At 46.0% G+C, this 20,438-nt stretch overlaps 1 protein-coding gene across 1 annotated transcript in view; it reads right to left on the bottom strand.

Annotated features, from left to right (window-relative positions):
* Nucleotides 1–255: 255 nt before the first annotated feature.
* Nucleotides 256–20,438, bottom strand: part of GCKR (glucokinase regulator) — a 194,815-nt gene continuing 174,632 nt past the window's right edge. The window contains exon 19 of the mRNA XM_085613316.1: nt 256–2,377. Within this exon, the coding sequence (XP_085469442.1) occupies nt 2,210–2,377 (168 nt within the window). The 3' untranslated portion in view covers nt 256–2,209. The remainder of the gene's footprint in view (nt 2,378–20,438) is intronic.

Raw genomic sequence — 20,438 nt, 5'->3', positions numbered from 1 at the left:
AGGGCAATAAAACAGAGGTGTGACCAGCCCACGCCACCTATGGTGGCCCCATGTGCATCCTGGTGGGGGGGGGGGGACACTAGAACGCTGTCGCTTCCATGTAACCATGGGCAAGCAGTCATTTGAAGTGATTGGAGTACAAAGGTGAAGCTGTGACTGCGTATCGCTAAATGGCATTATCTCACAGACTTACTGCAGTAGGCCCCCAGACAGAACCCTGTGTCTTGTTGGAACATCTTTCAATGCTCAACCAAATATAAAAAAAGGCAATTTTATTGGAAGCATCGCTTCAAAGTTGAAGAGGTTGCATCTATGGAAGTGAATCACATACTAGATTCGAGTATGCACAAGCAATTGTAGAGCATCCCTGCTAGGAACGTGTTACTTCCTCCTTCGTGGAACAGAATGGTTTTGGCTCCTTTGACTTCTCTCAGTCCCGTCAGTTTTGTGCAAGACGTAAAATGGCGACTAAAACATCATTTTTCACCACGGGAGCAATAGTCTTAGATGATGGTTACAAAAAAGAAAACAATGTTATTTGGAAACCACAATTCATCATAAAATCTGTGAGAAAAGATATTCCTAAAATAAGCGAACTTCACAGACAGTAAATTAAGCCCACGGCACAAGCGTCGAGTCCATCACAAGCGATAATTGCACAGTACTTGGTATCAGTCTCTCTGATCATATCTGGGTGGTCGGCGCTAATTGTCTTGGAAGACATAGAAGACTGTTCCCTGCTCCTCCTCAGCATTTTGTGAAAGGGACAAAGGTGTGGGGAAGATCAATAGCTAGATGTCCTCCCTGTACGACTAGTCTGTTTCCTTCGCACAAAATGCTGGTCATTAGCCATGAGTGTTTACCTTAGCCCTTAATGACTTTGGGCCTGATTTAGATCTTGGCAGGCGGGTTTCTCCGTCACAACAGTGATGTATATCCTGTCCGCTGAAACATAAATCCCATCATACCCTATGGGATTTATATTTCGGCAGACGGGATATTCGTCATCGTTGTAAAGGAGTAACCCTTCTGCCAAGATTTAAATCAGGCCCTTAGTTAGGTTTCCTGACTAGTGTGAGCTGGTATGGAAATCTGGTTGATCTGAAGCTTCTACAACGGCTCTTGGTGGACATCCCTTAGTTTGGCCTGAAACCTGGATGCTGAGCTCAATTTTCCTGGGATGGTGCAACTGGGCTGTAGATGCCTTCAGCCATCCCATTTGATCCTTTTTGTTCCTCTCTTTAAAATTCTGATTGGGTAAGGGATTTATCACCTCTTCTTAAAAGCTCGACATCCAAGTCCACTGTGATAGGGTTGAGATTTTCTCCAGAGCTTCCAGTTCAGTTCCATCTAAGCACTGTAGCTACATCTACCAGAGGCACCCGGGCCTATTAATTTTTCATGTTCTCCCTATTTCTGATGTGACACTGTTAAAATTCCTACTGTAGCTCTCAGGTCCATGCATGTCCCTCTGCTCACCCTGCTGCAATGCAGGTGATATTCTCATGCTATGCCCAGTTCTGTACACCGTCTTCTTTCGCTAACTGTAAAAGAAAACTAATACCATTGTGGTAGCTACCTGTGCTGTGAAATGGGTTTCTCCTATATTTATTCTTTAAAAGGTAACTTCTCTGCACCAGGTACTTTCCTTCTCCTGCTGTCTTACAATGCTTATCCTTGCAGTAGATCCCTGCTCTTGCATCCGGACCTCTATGATATGCTAGGACCGCAGGCCTCAATCCCACAACAGTTTCTAGACCAGGTTACTTCTCCTAAGTCTTTGTGGTCAGGCAGAGTTCACCAAGGAGATCTTGGGCTCTTATGCAAAGGTTTCTACTTGGTTTTCACCTGCACCCTGAGAATGTAGCTGAAATGTTTGCAGAACTTCTAATTCAAGGTAAGTTGGTTCCTTTAGACACTCATGCCATCCACTACCAAGCGAATGCTTTACATCAAAACCACGGATAGGCTGTAAACCAAGACTAAATCAGCAGTAGCAAATAATCCAGAGGAAGGCTTTGTGTTTGTTCTAAACAATCCAAAAATGAAACTTAAAATATAAAATAAAACTAAAAAAATACATATATTTATAGTCCAGTCCAACCATGGATTTCAAACTCCATGTGAGCCTCAAGCTCAATGAAAAGCTGGAAGACGGTCTGATGGTCCTGGCCTTCCATTTGATCGCACAAATGTGTTCAAAGCCATCCTATGTGTCTGGGCTAGGCATCTCAATGTTTATCACACTCCTCTTCCGACCAATAGCATTGAGCGATGCTTCTACTGCTGCGCGGACTGTAGGGTAGGCTTCAAGCCGCGCTCTGGCCTCATGGACAGCGCAGTTGCGCAGCAGGCTCACGATGGCTGTGGACACCACCTGTGTGGGTAAGAAGAGGAGAAAAGGTCAAAAAAGGTGCACAGCTTTTGATTTATGCCACTCTCCATCAATGGGGAAATGCAGAAATCATGGAAGAGGAAGAAACCCAAGGATCATTTTAGCCAAAAGTCCTGACCGAAATAAACCAGCTCGGAAGTCCAGAGGCACAAACCTTTAGATTATTCAAGGAAGGACCAACTCGCATATGAGCTTCAAGGTTCCCCACTGCTTGCAGAGCCGAGTCTTTCTCTCATTTCCCCTGCAGGCTTCTTGAGTTACCCTGTGTGTTCAGGACTGGGTGCTAGTGGAGTATGCATGTTAAATGACATGTCAAGAAGGCTCTGGTGACTGTTCGTCATTTTCTTGAGTATGTTGGCTTGTCTGCTGGGAGGGAAGCGAGAACTTATTCTGAGCCTGGCTGTGGGGGGCTCTGCTACCTGGACAGCACTGCTTTGTGTTTTTATTATTGCAAGGGAGCGCAACGTGTATTTTCCATTCTGTGTTTTGTACTGTCAATGGTTACGTTGGCGAGCAGTCTATGGGCACTGTACAATGGGTTGCATGGATTTACATTGTTGTTGTGCTGCGCAGTTTACTTGTTCCGCTGTTGTTGAGTTAATATGATTTGCAGGTTGCCCTGTGTCAGCTGTATGTAGTTTCACTAGTCTTCTGGTTTAAGTTTGCAAGCTGGGGCGAGTAGTCTTGTAAGTTAGGCGAGACTGCAAGCACCAGTGTCGAGAGAATGAAACCAGGACTGGAAGAGTAACCTAGGAATGGGTGACATCCACAGCCAGTACTGGACTCCACCCAGCACCAATCTGCACATTACCAGCTCCAAAGCCTTACTTCTAATGCAGTACTACAAACCCCAGAGCGCGACGTCATTTAGTGGTCACCAGGGGTCGCAGCTGCCACCCTCGAGACCCCTGGCACTGCCTATGTGACCCCTAAACTCAGAGGTGGCAAAATCAGCATCTGCAACACAGGGGCTGCTTGTCCTAATGGACTTCGGTTGGTGCTCCATTTTCCTGGTTTTCGGTCCATTTTTTTATTTCACAAATAGGAAATAATATTCACTATTAGTGTAATAACAAGCATTGGTAAATGCATTAGGTTTTGCCTATTAGATTAACAATAAGCTAGATTAATAATAAGCTATTTTTTGTTGTATGGTGTAGCTTGCTGAGTAGTTGTACAATATAAGTTACAGAAAGTCTGTTAAAGTGTTATGACCTGTTTATGTATAAAAAAGGCAATATATTGTGACGTTACTAGTGGTATAGTGCGGATAAGTAATAGCAACATTTTAAACACGCATTGGCATAGCCAATAGGCCTCGCTTTTGGGACCTTATAAGTGTTTGGCCATGCAACAGTTGATGTTGTTGCACAAAGGATATTGTGTTGCATAACTAAATACTTATAAGGTCCTAAAAGCAAGACCTATTGGCTATGCCAATGCTTGTTCTCATAGTTTCCCTTAATAGTGATGTCTTGTGTTGGGAATAGAAAACCCCCTCTCGTTATTGCCCAGATCTTCCCCTGTGTGTGTTTCTGAAAGCAGTGTGACTTGCACTCGCCTACAGCACTGAAAATGATGCATAATGCTGTGTGGGACTGGTTATAGTTATATAGGCGTTATTGCAGCCTTTCTGTTTTCGATAGTTGAGATTAATAGTGGCATTTTGTCCTGTTAGGAGCAGGCAACCAATCCTGTTCTTACCCAGATTTTCCCCTGGGTGTTCATATGATCTGAAGAAGGCTATATGTGTATGAATACACATCTGTGGCCAATGTGCCTATGGGGTACGGACATTTGTACTTGTGATTACGGGTCATTAGGTGATTCCTTGTAATGCTTATTGTACAGTAGGTTAACGTACCGAAGGGATACTAACGGAACTGGTTTCCCATGTTTTTGTGGTTCGTTTAAAAAGTCCCCCAGTGCTTGCACTAGTACCTGCTCTATGCACCTTTGTTCTGCCACTGCCTGCACTATATGCTATCGGCAAATTATTTTACCGAGTGATTGTAGCAAGTGGTAAGTGTTGCAACTGCTGATCTATTAATGCGTTTTTAGGCACATATGTCTAGTATCGCTATGGGAAATGCAAAATTACTTATGTGCATGTAAAATGTATTTGCAGTTTGAAAACATTAGTTCATAGTTGGCCTTCAAGAAGGCAAAGCAAAATAAAATAATGAAGTGCTTTTTTTTCTGGAACTGTAATTCTGCCCTCTTATCCTTAGTAGAAGGGCAGCTAAGGTATGCATTTCCTGGAGATAAGCATATGATTTATGAGGTATCTGTACTGTGTTTGAAGGCCATTTTATGGCATTTTCCATCCCATGCTGGAAACTTCCCTGTTGTGGGGGTCCCCTGGGTGTGTGAAGCTGAAAGGGAGTTTTACGATCTTCACAACCGCTCGTGAGAGCCTCCCCGATGTGCGCAACATACGAGCAGCTGGAATTTGCTGTGTGTCCACATGTTTAATGCCAGTGCAACAAGAGATCGAGTGAATGTTTCTTACACCTACATGTTTATTGCCTAGGGAACAACCCCCCACCCCACTTGGCTGAATATAGTTAAAGAGCTCCCTAAAAAAACACATCACAGCAATATTTTCTTGGCAATGATAAATATTGTGAGGGCTAGCGTGTTCCCTGGCCCAAGCCTTTAGTGATGTTTGAAAAGTGAGGAAAGTTTGAGAAACAAGTAAACATCCCCAACAAACACCATATCTTGTGTGTCACCCCTGAGGCGGAAGCCGGGGGCTGTGAGTGTGTAGACGCTTGATTTTATTTTATTAGCGCTGTGCGCTGTGTTACTCTTAGCCTGCATTAATTTGTGCGCGATCGCCTTCCTCTTTTAAAAGTGAACATTCTTTGTACTTTTAAAAATCTCTGCTCATCGTCCTGCTCCTACCTCAGCTTCATCCCTCGCTCGGCAGATCTGGTGCTGGGTCGAGCCGAGGGTGGACGCCATTTTGGGAGAAGGCAGGGGTAGCGCTCTAGTCGCGGCTGCCTCCCGCCCTTCCGGACTACTTAAACATCTTAAGCACGCTACCACACAGATTACTTGTGTGTCACCCCTGAGGCGGAAGCCGGGGGCTGTTGAGGTTCTGTAGCGATCCGAACCCGTGAATTCGGTATCGTAGTACTGACACGATTTTGGTACCAATGAACCGCAAATGATCCATTATATGCATAACAGTGTTTTCGCTACGCAACTAGCATGAATTCACTGAGAAATAGGGCATTCTGTTGTAAAGTCATGGCATCCATTTTAGTTACGGCATCCATTTTGTTTCTTGCCCTCACATAGTCAATGAACGGGCGATGACCCCGGCAGAGTCACCTTGTTAAGGACACGTAAGCCTGAGCCCCGAGAAAGGCTGACGCTGCATGACTAGGCAGAATCAAGCTGCCTCCCCTGCCTGAGGCCAGTCCTGCTATACTGGTTCTCGTGTCCGTTGTTCTGACTGAAAGGCCGAAGACGGTAGCCATGCCCGTTTATGATCCATAAACACCTCTTATCCTACTTTTCAATCCTTTGCACCTGGCTCTGCTCCTCTCCTTCTGGGCTTTTACAATGGGGAGGTTATGATTTTTATGATGGGAAGGATCGGGCAAAGAATGAAAAACTGTCAAGGGAATCTGATCGAATACCGAAAACCTACGACTAATTATTATTTGATGTCTATTTACTGTTTGTTTTGGATACCGGGTTGGGCATGAGAAATATTCGTGTAATGTTGCCTAAAGACATTTTGCGTGTATTTAAAGAACAACCCACTTAATGCAATTTGAACAGTCTCGTAGATTCTGCCTCTGTGTGGTTCCTATGACTTCTGTGTCCCTGCAGTAAATAAACCTTGGTCTTTGACGCCACCATCGAGAAGCCCGTGTCTCTGTTTATTTGTGCACCGAGACAGGAGGAACTCAGGGGTCTTTGGGTGTTGTTTCCCTGACACCTCTGGACTCTTAAAAGTCCAGAACCTCAAATTGGCGCCCAACGTGGGGCGACGTCATCCGGTACCGGTCCAAAGCCTGAAAAGTTCGAGAAGTTTCGTGTGAAGATTCCGGAGGGAGGTACCCCGCTTCATCGATCCCTGCATGTCGTAAAAGTGGCCCGACGATCTCTTCCACGAGGGTTCCCGTTCCCAGACGGCTACAGAGGACCGCTGCCCTAACTGTCGCCCTGTCTTGGACACGAGGTGCAGACCTTAGTACGGCGAGACGTAGACGGGTTCTCCTTGGTGACGTCTTCCACATTTCAGTTAAGTATTAAGTGGGTTACGCTCAGTTTGGTTGTTCCTTGTTACTCTGGTTTAATTCGTAGATTATCATTGGTTGCACTTGTTTAGATAATCTTTGTTTTGGTATTAGTTCATTTTGGTAGGCCTAAGTTCTTTGCGCATTTTGGTTGGAATTTGTCTTTGTTAGTCATGACTACCAGTAGTAATTGTTTGCTGTCCTGGTTACGTTGCAACGGGGATTCCCGGTTGGAGGATTCGTGTTCGGTTCCTCCGATTGGAACTCCTACATATGAGCTCTATTGTAAACATGGTGTTGGTCCTATTACGTATAATGAAGTATGGGTCCGTTATACCAGAAAAGATGGTGTCCTTAGTTGGCCACCGCATGGTAGCTTCGAAACCGAAATTCTAGACAATCTAGAAAAGAAGTTGTTTAAGAGAAAAGCCCGGCCGGCAATGTTTGATTCTTCTCGCGTATGGCGCAAAGAAGCCAAACAGAGAGAAATTAGGAAGACGAAGAAAGAACAGAAAGAGAAAGGGTTGACTTTAATGGAGTCTGCTAGGCAGCTGCATGTCAACGAGACTGAGAAAGCAATGGAGATGGCGAATAGAAAATATAATTTGGCAATTGATAAATGTTACCCTGCATTGCCATCTTGTCCTACTAAGCTGATGGAGGATCATGAGAAGGATCCTCTGTTGTCTTACCTGTTGAATTCACCTCCACCGTATGCACAGGGTATTACAGTACCACAGTTACTACCTGTCGTACAGCCAGCTGCTGGTCAGCCTGGAATAGTTGCTCCACTTCCTGTGATTCCAGCTCCTGTCCTTCCCGTGGTTAATGTTCCTTCGGCACCCCCTCTTCCTGGGTCGCCTGTTCCGCCTTTGCCTGTCGTTACGCAAACTGTTTTACCTGCTACCCCTACCCTTACTATTTCATCTGCTCCAGCTGCCCTGTCCCCGAACCCTGAGAACATTCTGACTCCGCTTTCCGTTCGTCGGAAAATAACCGACTCTGTAACTAATATCTTAACTCCTCTCTACAGGTCTTTAATTGAGACCCCCGTTTCTGACTCTATACAGAGACGTAGCCAGCTTCCTGGTCCTCAGGAACGAGACATGTTAGACTCGACAGCTCTTAGGTGGATGTCGAAAGCTGTGAAGTATGATGCACAAAGAGTGTTAGATACTTTTATGCAATGGAATGAACCTACTCAACGTTATGTTTTTGACGTGATGTGTTCTCTTGTGCGTGAAGAATGGGAAGATGATGACTTATATTCCGTCCCCTCTGATTTGATAAATATTCAACAGAAGTTCGCCACCGGAATGGTGATAGGTTCAGAAGTAAGAGGAGCGATAGAACTGATTTTAGCTCATAGGGATGATTCCCCTCTTTGAGCGACAAGAGACCCTGATGGTTCACCGATTACTACTAGGAAAAAACGAGGTCAATATCCGATGAGGGAAGTTCCGCCGATATGGCGTGATGCAGTTCAAGCTGATGGGGCTAATAATATTGTAGCTGCCCCGGCACATTTCCAGAGAGTGTGGATACACATCCCTTGGAAACGGGCCGAAGTATTAGCAGTAAAACAAGCGTTACCAGACCCACGTAAAAATCCTGCTGGTTATTACAAAGAGTTAACGCAGACAGTTCAAGCGTGCATCATGAATTTGGCAGACATTGAAATGTTATTTGGTAATGTAGTGCCACAGCCTATATGGGCCAAGATTCGACAAGAGAACCACCCAGTCGCCTTAGGAGGTGATTGGCCAGCTATTGTAGCAGCAGATGCGCAACAAGTTGGCGGTGTTAAACCTGAACCTCTGATTGCTGCCCTACCTGGCAGAATAATTAATCTGATGAAAACGCTGATGCCAGCGTTACGAGTTAATTGGGATAAACTATCGGCATGCAAACAAAAGAAGGACGAAAGCGTCTCTGACTTTTTCACTAGATTTGAAGAGACGTTCGTAGACCACAGTGGGCAAGATATGAGTACTGAAGGAGGCCAGAGATTGTTTGTCGACAAGTTCGTGTTTAATTTACTACCTGAACTTAGTAACAAGTTAAAGGATTCTGAAAGTGCATGGGCAGTGTCGACAACAGCACAGATACTTGCAACTGCTCAGTATTACGAGAATAGAGAGAAAGAAGAGAAGGAAAAGTCAGAAAAGAAAACAAAAGATTTAAAGACTAAAGTTCTTTTGCAACAGGCGTATCCGCCTCGTTCGAATCAGTCAGATTCACAGCAGCGACCCCAGTTTCAGCAACAGCCACAATTCCAGCAAGGGACGTCCCAAAGATTTAATTATGGTTTTTCCCGACAACAGTTAGCATGGAATCAGTGTGCCTATTGTAAAAAGGAGGGCCATTATAAGAATGAGTGTCCGGTACTGCACGCACAGACTAGTGGTGTCCCAGCTCAGAGAGGTACTGTTGGATCTATGCAAACTCCTAGAGGTAGAGGACGTGGTACAATGACACCACAGGCTGATCACCAATCGAATTATTTCAATCAGCGAAATGCACAATCTGCGCAAGCAGGTAGATCTCCACAGTATCATGTTGAAGATTACTATGATCATAATGAGGAGATTCAGAGAAGCGAGTACTAGGACAGCCACAGGCAAAGAGAGGGAGTAGTATCAGTTCCAGTTGATCAGAGTGGACCTTATGTCGCAGTAGTTACCTCAGGCGTGGTCGAACCGTTTCTGTTGGATACTGGTGCGGCAAAAAGTTCAATTATGCATGCGAAACTCCCTGGCGCACCTTTGTCTGGCTTAATGAACACTTCAGTAGGTTTCTCAGGCGCCCCTGTTCACAATCCTGTTTCTAGTCCTTTGCCAATATCTGTTGGGCCATGCGAACTAGAAGCACCCCTTATTCTAACAACCGGTTGTAATGAGAATCTGCTTGGTTTAGATCTGTTGAAACGCCTACATGCGACACTGTACTGTTCTCCTTCGGGAGTACAGCTCACATTAGGCAAAAGAGTCATCTCTCCAATGTATATGTCGATGGATAAGCTCCCACCGGAGCTGCGTTCTCTCCCTGATACTCTTTGGGCAACTGGTCCTAACGATGTAGGCCTCTTGGAAATTCCCCCTTATGTGGTAAGTCTGAAAGCGAATGTTAAATTCCCACGAATCCCACAGTATCGGATTTCGAATGAAGGTGAACGTGCACTCTTACTGATTGTGAAAGACTTAATACAGAAAGATGTGATTGAGGAAACTAGAGGAAATGTCTGCAATAGTCCTGTTCTCCCGATTTTGAAACGTACTGACCCTTCCAAACCTCCAATCTACAGATTTGTGATTGACCTCAGAGAAGTTAACAAAATTGTGATTCCGCAGTTTCCTGTGGTCCCAGATATCACTGCATTATTGACGTTGATTCCTGCCTCAGCCTCATGGTTTACAGTTATCGACTTGAAAAATGCATTTTTCAGCATTCCCATAGCCGAGGAAAGTAGAGACATTTTTGGTTTCTCCTTAGGAGGTCGCAGTTTCAGATTCAAGCGCGCTCCACAAGGTTATTGTGAGAGCCCTTCAATTTACAGTCAAGCATTGAAGAGTCAATTAGATGCTCTTGTACTTCCTCCTGGTGTTGCTCTGATCCAATACGTAGACGATCTTTTACTGGCTGCTGATGACAAGGAAACTTGCAAAGCAGCTACAATTTCTCTATTACGTCATTTGTCAGACTTACATCACAAAGTGTCACCTTCTAAACTGCAATATTGTTGCCAAGAAGTGACCTACTTAGGTCATCTTTTGTCAAAGGAGAGAAGAAGGTTGACCCCAGAGAGAATCAAAGCAATCTCGCAGATGACTGTACCAAGCACACAGAGAGAAGTGCGTGCGTTTTTGGGTATTACGTCATACTGTAGGCAATGGATCCCAAATTTTTCTCTCATGGCAAAACCATTGGTAGCCCTGACTGGAAAAGGTGTTCCGAGCCCTTTGCCATGGTCTGATGAATGTCAACAGAGTTTCTCTGACTTACGTGATGCGCTGTGTTCAGCTCCTGTGTTGGGTACTCCTGACTACAGTAAGCCGTTTACACTATATGTCCATGAAAGAGAAGGTTGTGCGTTGAGTGTATTAACGCAACAATTTGGTGACAAACAGCGGCCTTGTGCATATTTCTCATCCACATTAGATCCGGTAGCCAGAGCATTGCCAAGTTGTTTGAGAGCTACAGCAGCAGCTGCAGTGTCTATTCGACAGTCTGCTGGACTTGTCATGAACAACATGTTAGTAGTCATGGTTCCACATGCTGTGGATACACTCATGAATCGAACGAAAACTCAGCACCTCACCAGTGCTAGACTATCAGGCTACGAGCTGACGCTTTTGGCAAGTCACATTCAGATCAAGCGATGCAACATATTGAATCCAGCAACGCTGTTGCCGACTACTCAGGAGTCGAGTGATTCAGAGCCCCATGACTGTTGTTTTAGAACTGAGGAAGAGACAAAAGGTAGGATTGATTTGAAAGATACTCCGTTACTAGATCCAGACGGCACCTTATATGTCGATGGGTCGTGTTTTAAATTACAGAATGGTGATGTGACGGCCGCGTATGCAGTTACGACTTTGAGTACGATTGTTGAGACTGCAAGAGTAAGTCAGAATTCTGCCCAAGCTGCAGAATTAATTGCACTAACAAGAGCGTGTGTTTTAGCTGAGGGAAAGAGTGAATGTGTTTACTGATAGCCAATACGCCTTCGGCGTATCACATAGCTTTGGACGTCTCTGGAGAGAAAGAGGTTTTCTCACGTTCCATGGGACTAAGATCCAACATGGACAGTTAGTCAGTGATCTATTGGAATCTCTGACCCTACCGAATGAAGTTGCGATTGTGAAGTGCAGTGCACATCGGAAGATTACGGATGATGTTGGCCGTGGGAATGCGTTTGCTGATGAGGTCGCCAAAGAGACGGCCAAGAACATGACGAGCCGAATGTATGTTGCAACGTCTGCAAGATGGATTGCTGAATCAGGGATGTGTGAGAATACGATTGAAAGTGTGAAGGCAATCCAGAATGAAGCAACTGAAAATGAGAAGAATGAATGGAAGGAGAAAACGGGTAAAATGGATTCAAGTGGATGTTGGGTTGATTTGTCTGAGCAGCAACGTTGGATGTTACCTGATGCGTATGTACTTGCGGTAGTCACGATGGCGCATGGAGCGGCGCACATCAGTTCGAAAGGGATCTGTAAAATGTTAGCTCCAGTATGGAAGAACGATGGAATTACTAAGTGTGCGGAAAGAGTGGTGAAAAATTGCATGATATGCCTGATGCATAATCCTGGCAAGGGAACCCCAACCCCAACTGGTCATTTTGCTCCCCCTTCTTGTCCCTTTGAAGTGATTCAGTTGGATTATATCCACATGGATAGGTGTAACAATCTTAAATACGTCCTAGTGGTAGTCTGTGCATTTTCAAGATGGATTGAGGCATATCCGTTGAAGGATAACACTGCTATGTCCACTGCCAAAATCCTCCTCAAAGAATACTTCCCCAGGTATGGTATGCCACGGATTGTTTGGTCGGACAATGGAAGTGAGTTTGTAGGGAAAGTTATGAAGAGTGTGTGTGCGGGTCTGGGTATTACCCAGAAATTCCACAGTGCGAATCACCCACAGTCAGCGGGTTTGGTTGAAGGGTACAATGGCACCCTGAAGCTGAAACTTGCTAAAATTCAAGCTTCCACTGGTCTCTCTTGGCCAGACGCACTGCCTTTAGCTCTACTGTCCACCAGAGCGACTGTACACTCTCGAGTAGGGCTTAGCCCATATGAGATTGTGTTCGGTCGTCCTGCTAATGTTTGGGGAGTCCCTAGGCCAAAGGAATTCAAACAGATTGAATACCCAATGTTGATTGATTATCTTTATGATCTGACTGCTAAATTAAGCCTTATTCATCAACAGGTATTCGAATCCTTGCCTAAACTGCCAGAGAGTCCAGGCCACACGTTGAAACCAGGCGACCAAGTTGTAGTTCGGAATTTCGAACGAACTCGGAACCTCCAGCCAAGATTCGTGGGTCCGTTCCAGGTACTCCTCACAACAAGAACTGCTGTACGCCTAGCTGGAAGGAAAAATTGGGTGCACGCTAGCCATACGAAGCGTGTCCCTCTCCCACTCCCCTATGACAATTGGGTTAGACAGGGATTTGGTGTATCCGAGACAGAACCTGTTCCTAGGCACATCCCTTTCAGTGATGCAGAGTACATAACGGACCACCCACGAACTGAAACACAGAACTTTGACACCTCAGCAGGAACCGCTCCTTTGAATCTTGGACCGAGTATTGTACAAAGTGAACACTTGCCACCTGTGGAGTCGAACATTTCCGCACCTGTAGACCAGCTATTCCAAGATCAGACAAGACCCGGAAAGTACAGATATAATCTACGTTCTCATGTTATGAACTAATGACATTGCATAATTACCTTTCTGTTTGAAAACTGTTTTGATCTTACTGCATTCCATTCAGTCAGGAAGTTTGCTCAAAATTTTTATCTTTTTGTTTTTATTGTTTCTCTCACCTTGCCATCTGGGTTACCATAGGGTCGTAACGTGTGCCTTGTTTTAATTTGCAGGGAATCAGACATAAGGTCGGTTTCTTCGGTCTATCTTGGGAACTCCCAGGGTAAACAGAGGCAAGTTTTTAACAGGTACAAACCATCCGTTGCGAACGGTTGTAGAAGATGGAGCTTCCTGAACTGCGACGGGTTAATGTCATAAATGTGCACAAGACAAAGCTATATGACATATTACATAGTAAATGTTTTCTAATGCAATGTACTCTGACACTTCTAATTGTTTTGATAACTTTGGTAAGCGGAATTATTTTTGGTATTCAGTTGATCTTTACACCTGTTACATCTACAGTATCTCCCCATGTTCCTGTTTCTCCGACTGTTGTTTCTCTCCATTCTTTCCATCCTTTTCCTGCCCACGAGCAAGCTCGACGCTCTGAGTTTATAAATAACACTTTCATTCAGCTCTTGCACCAACATCAACTAGTGGTTAACACAACAAACTGCTGGGTGTGTGGCTTGATACCACATACCATGGACAAGGGCATCCCTTATCTGGTTCTGCCCTTTAGTTATAATGGATCATTCTGGGCATTTCAGACCATGTTCGCTTATGCCCTAGAGACCTATCCTCCACGACCTCCGCGTTCCACTCGGTATAACTCTGCTACTAGAGCCTTGGTAAAAGGAATCACTGACATGGTTAGAGATGTCAATAACACTCCGTTCATTCCCAAGGATGAATTGCGAGTTTACATGGGTTGGAATGTTACGGAATATGGCATTACTCTGGGTGAGAACAAACGTAAAAGCTCGACTCCGATCTGGGTCGTACCCCACCAAGGTCAGGTCTGTTTGCAAGGAAATGGGAGGAATCCGAAAGCTCGACTAGGGAAGAGTGACTGTATCGAAACATATGTTTTCCCGTCACAGTCTTCCCCTGCATTCTTAGCTGCTAAGGGTACCTATTTTGTTTGCCAAGACAGAGCATACACATGGTTGCCTGCTGACTTCTCAGGCTCATGTTATATCGCTCAACTGTTACCTCCGACATACACTGCTGCACCGGACTATCACAAAACTAGAGTTGTGAGAGGTGTTTTCAGTAAGGAAGATACTGCTGGCCAAGAAGCAGGAGACTTCTTCAAAGGTTTCCTTCCGTTCTGGGGGGCTATGGCCAACAGTAGAAACTTACGTCAACTAACACGGGTAGTTGAATCCACCATCACCGAAACTGCGGGTGCCCTTAGTAACCTGACAGCTGAGCTTCAAGCGGATCGCCTCATGACGTTACAGAACTGTATGGTTCTTGATGTGTTACTTGCAGATCGAGGTGGAGTGTGTAAGATGATCCAATCGAGTTGCTGTGTTTTTATCCCAGATAATGCGCCAACGGTGTACAAGGCCATCTCTAAGTTACATAAGATCTCTGACTCTATTCATGTAGAGGAAGGTGACTGGTCATTAATGGGATGGTTCTGGAACCTGTTGTCTGCGTGGGGATGGAAGATTCTGATAGTCACTGGTGTTGCGTTGGTATTTTTATTTTCGTGCTGTCTCATTGTTCAGTGTGGTCCTGCCTTATGTAACCTCTGCATTTCAACATGCGTAAGAAGACCACCTGTTTTTAGAGATACGCCACGGGATAGAGTAATGCTTCAACAACATATCAGTGACCTGATGAACATAGAAATGGATTCTGACATAGAGTGAGTTATTGCCTATGTAAGGGCAAAAGGACGGTCTGAGGTTCTGTAGCGATCCGAACCCGTGAATTCGGTATCGTAGTACTGACACGATTTTGGTACCAATGAACCGCAAATGATCCATTATATGCATAACAGTGTTTTCGCTACGCAACTAGCATGAATTCACTGAGAAATAGGGCATTCTGTTGTAAAGTCATGGCATCCATTTTAGTTACGGCATCCATTTTGTTTCTTGCCCTCACATAGTCAATGAACGGGCGATGACCCCGGCAGAGTCACCTTGTTAAGGACACGTAAGCTCGAGCCCCGAGAAAGGCTGACGCTGCATGACTAGGCAGAATCAAGCTGCCTCCCCTGCCTGAGGCCAGTCCTGCTATACTGGTTCTCGTGTCCGTTGTTCTGACTGAAAGGCAGAAGACGGTAGCCATGCCCGTTTATGATCCATAAACACCTCTTATCCTACTTTTCAATCCTTTGCACCTGGCTCTGCTCCTCTCCTTCTGGGCTTTTACAATGGGGAGGTTACGATTTTTATGATGGGAAGGATCGGGCAAAGAATGAAAAACTGTCAAGGGAACCTGATCGAATACCGAAAACCTACGACTAATTATTATTTGATGTCTATTTACTGTTTGTTTGGGATACCGGGTTGGGCATGAGAAATATTCGTGTAATGTTGCCTAAAGACATTTTGCGTGTATTTAAAGAACAACCCACTTAATGCAATTTGAACAGTCTCGTAGATTCTGCCTCTGTGTGGTTCCTATGACTTCTGTGTCCCTGCAGTAAATAAACCTTGGTCTTTGACGCCACCATCGAGAAGCCCGTGTCTCTGTTTATTTGTGCACCGAGACAGGAGGAACTCAGGGGTCTTTGGGTGTTGTTTCCCTGACACCTCTGGACTCTTAAAAGTCCAGAACCTCACTGTGAGTGTGTAGACGCTTGATTTTATTTTATTAGCGCTGTGCGCTGTGTTACTCTTAGCCCTGCATTAATTTGTGCGCGATCCCCTTCCTCTTTTAAAAGTGAACATTCTTTGTACTTTTAAAAATCTCTGCTCATCGTCCTGCTCCTACCTCAGCTTCATCCCTCGCTCGGCAGATCTGGTGCTGGGTCGAGCCGAGGGTGGACGCCATTTTGGGAGAAGGCAGGGGTAGCGCTCTAGTCGCGGCTGCCTCCCGCCCTTCTCTCCTCCTATAAAATGAATACTGCTCCCCGATGGCGCAGCGGGCGGGCGCAGCGGGCGCTCCGGTGGCGCGCCAAAGGAAAGCCCTTCTGCGCCCGTCCGCGACCGGTCGGGACCTGGGGCCACAAACCCTGCCTCTGTTTTAAGGTACACCTCCGGGCAGCTCCTCACATATCAAGGTACTTGGCCCCTCAGCCCTTTCACGCTTAAACGCATTCATGCCCTGAACATTGCCGCCCCTTCCCTCCCCTCCCCCGCCGTTTCCTAGTCTAGTCAGCAGCTTACCGTTCCTCCTGTGTACTCTCCCCTTTCCCCCCCCTGTCCTCCGTTGGTGGCCTCTGCCTACCTTCTTAATTACAGCTCAGCGGGCAGGCATCAGTTGGAACTTTACAACCTCCTCGACACCGAGTCTCCTGATCTCTTGTTTCTGACGGAAACTTGGTTTTCCGCAGATTCTCAGCCTGATGTTCTATCTGCACTCCCCGACTCGCACTACATCCTTCGGGCCGATCGTCCTGATGGGAAAGTTGGCGGGGGTGTGGCATTGATTATTCGGTCCATTCTTCAGTTTCAACCCCTGTCCTTCCCTTTCATACCTAAAGTTGACTTCTTAGTGGCTCGCTCGGTGAATCTCTCCGCCCCCCTCACCGTAGTTCTTGTATATCGCCCTCCTCAAACAATGCATCACTTTCTGCCCGCTTTGCAAGAACTACTGGCCACTCTTGTGATCAATAACTCGTCAGTTCTTTTACTGGGCGATTTCAATTATGGGCCTGGTGACCCCAGGGAAGATCAGGCCTCTAAAGACTTTTCTGACACTCTTCGCTGTTTCAACTTTACTCCCCACATTCACGCCCCCACCCATGTTCCTGGTCACACTCTTGACCAGATTTGGTCGGCCAGTCGGATCATTCGTTCGACCACCATTCTTCCCTGTACTTGGTTTGACCATTCGTTCATCTCCTTCTCCATTGATTTGGCAGCCATAGACAAGCCCCCCCTGCCCAAGAACGTCTTTGCACGGAACTGGAATCGGGTGGATCTCAATATTCTTCATTCTTCTCTGGCGACCTCCTCCCCAGATTTATCGGCCCTCCCCCTCGACCATCAAGTAGACGCCATTAACACCTGGCTATCTACTTCCTGCGACCTGGTCGCTCCCCTTAGGACGGTTAAAGCCTGTCGTCTCCATGAAGCCAATAAATGTTTTTCTAGCGATCTTAAAGCCCTCAAACTGGCTCTCCGTCAGTCAGAGCGTCAGTGGAGGCGCAACTACTGCCCCCTTCTGAGGGATCAATATAGGTCTCTCTTAAACAACTACAAGAGAGCTATTCTTTCGGCCAAATTAGAATATTTCTTTGGCAAAATCTTATCAGCGGCTAATAAATCTAAGGAGATTTTCTCTATCGTCCATAATCTGGCCGCATCCGATAGTCAATCTCAACCCTATCCCTTCCCAAGCCCTCAGTCATTCCCTTAATGATTATTTTTTTGAAAAGAGTGTCAATATCAAACGGAACATCTCCCCACCATCTTCCCCCCTTCCTCCTTTTTCTCTTCCCCCTTTGTTTTCATCTCTTACTCACTTCCCCCCTATTTCGAAAGAATCCTTTCTTGCTTTGCTTAGGAAGGTCAAGTCCGGCTCCCCTGCCGATTGTGGACCTGCCCGCATCTTAAGGGAGCTATTTGCTGGCTGCCCCGATCCCCCCTTGTCCCTCCTTAACTCATCTATCTCTCAGGGAACAGTTCCGCCCCAAATTAAATCGGCCATTGTCATCCCTATTTTAAAAAAACCTGGATCTGATCCAACCCTCCCTGTTAATTTTAGGCTCATCTCTTTGCTTCCGTATTTAGGCAAGATCCTAGAGAGCCATATCACTTCCTGCCTGTCGACCCACATTGAGGATACCCGTCTTTTGGCTTCCCATCAAGCAGGCTTCCGCCGGGTTCACTCGACCGAAACGGTTGTCCTCTCTGTCCTGGACGAGCTAAAGAGCAAGGCGGACTCCAACTGTCCTCAAGCCTTGGTGCTTCTCGATTTGTCCGCTGCCTTTGACACGATCGACCAATCCATCCTTCTCAACCGTGTCAGGGCAGCGGGCATCCAGGGCACCGCTCTCTCTTGGCTCGCGTCATTTCTCCAAGGCCGGTCGCAGGCTGTCCAGCTCTCCGGTTTCTCTGCCCCGTCTCGCCCGGTGTCCTGTGGGGTCCCCCAGGGTTCTTCCCTTTCCCCTCTTCTTTTCAACCTTTACATTTATCCTCTCATTGTTTCCCTGCTTAGAATGGAGGTCTCCGTGTATAACTACGCCGACGACCTTCAGCTAATTTTTTATCTTTCTTCTTCTACGGATTCCCTTCTTAAATTTCAAACCACACTTGTTTTTATTTCTGATTGGATGAGCTTAAACCACCTCAAACTTAACCCGGACAAAACTGAGCTGGTCCTGACTGGTGGTTCCTCCAGCCCCTGGACTTCTGCCTTCTGGCCTTCCAGCTTTGGTCCCCCCCGGTCCCCTCTGCCTCAGTTAGAACCCTCGGCATTAAAATCAGCCAGGACCTCTCCATGTGCCCTCAGATCAGCACCGTTGTCTCATCCTGTTTTTTGTCTCTCCGGATTATTCGTAAGAGCTCCCGTTTTTTTTCCCTCAACGCCCTTAAAATTATCATTTTAGCCATGGTTCTCTCCCGTCTGGACTACGGGAACTGCTTGTATGTGGGCGTTCACGCCTACGAGCTGCGGCATCTCCAGACCATTCAGAATCAGGCTGCTCGTCTTATCCACCGGCTCCCTAAATTTCACCACACTTCTCCCCTTCTTAAGTCCCTTCACTGGCTCCCTATTCTGTACCGAACCCTTTTCAAAATGGGATGCATAGTCTTCATGGCCCGCGCCCGTACGGCCCCTCTCTTCATTAATTAGACGGTCACCCATTAACTCCCTAGCTGCAATCTCCGTTCCTCTAGCCAGGCTCTTCTTACTGTTCCCCGCTTCCGCAAGTCCAGAGCAGGTGGCACTAGGTTTTCCACTCTTGCCCCTCGCTTTTGGAACAGTCTTCCACTCACTATTAGATCTATTACTGTTTATCTGCACTTCCGCAAGGCGCTCAAGACCCACTTGTTTGCCCACGCATTTCCCTCTCACTGATCACCGATGTTTTCCTTTCCGTCACTTGTAATCACTCAGCGCCAGGAAACCGCTTGGTCACAGCGCGCTCTACAAATATTTTCAACTTCAACTTCATATCAAGTTTCAAATGCAGCTATAAACAAGTGCGCGCGAAAAGCATTGGCTGCGCGGGCTCCGAAAGTTAAAGTGATCACGATTGCGATGCACTTAGTTACCCGTGATGGAGAAAAGACAGATGGCGGCTGCGCGCGTTCACGCGCACATGCACGCAAGCTTGAGGCCAGCAAAAAGCCTCTGGTAGCACTTTGAAAACCCCCTTACTAAAAGTCGAACAAGCAGCGCATGCGCTGCTCTAGGCTCTACCTAAAAATTAAATGGAAGAGGGAAATAATAAAATTAATGGATGTAATAGCAATTTTATGTGTTTAGAGGAGTTCTGTGAGCAATGAAAAAGAAAAAAAAGAGGAGTACTGACAACTATTGGTGATGCTGTGGTAAAAAACTTCCAATTATATACAAAGGTAGATTTATGACTTGCAGTGTATACTTCTATACATAAACCACATGGAGGGATCTCGAAGGTTTCTGATCATGTTATATTTTTCTTAGTTCCCCGAAGAGGCTCATGACTACGCGGGCACTATACAAAATCAGTAAACTACATGTTATCAGAAATGGAAATGTGAAAAAAAAGTAAAGTTATGTAGCTATTGTTAACCGCATGCATGTTTTCCATGTATTAAAGAAAAAAATTGACCGTGTAATTGACCCAAAATGACGTGATTTTAAAAGAAAGGGAAGGTAATCCTAGGTGGTTCATTTTAAAGGGCAGTTATTCAACGGGTAAAACACTTCTGTGTTGAACGTGAATTCTTGGGTCCTCGGGGGTCTGCCCAGTGAGAGATGTCCTCTGACCCTTGTCCCCAAAGCCCCTCAGATCTGCGGATCACTCGTGATCAAGTGTCTTTCTGAAAGTCAGCACCAGGGAACACAGAAGCCTCGCGCGCATCTGACCCGTGTCCATTTAATACATGTTATTGGTGGGTCCGAGCCCTGTAACCTGGCGCCAGAGGATAGAAGTGACGCTCGTCCTCCTGGAGGTGGCCCCTCTAGAAGTGTTTGTTTATTGGCTCTGCTGGACCGAAGCTGCTTTCCAGCATCGGGAGTCAAGTATTCCCGCCAGTAGTCATCTGAAGCTCACTCCTCCCCCCTCTAGA

The sequence above is a fragment of the Triturus cristatus genome, chromosome 6, assembly GCF_964204655.1.
Source record: "Triturus cristatus chromosome 6, aTriCri1.1, whole genome shotgun sequence".
Lineage (NCBI taxonomy): Eukaryota > Metazoa > Chordata > Amphibia > Caudata > Salamandridae > Triturus > Triturus cristatus.
The sequence above is the reverse complement of the archived record's forward strand: the minus strand, read 5'-3'. Positions and strand labels throughout refer to the sequence as shown.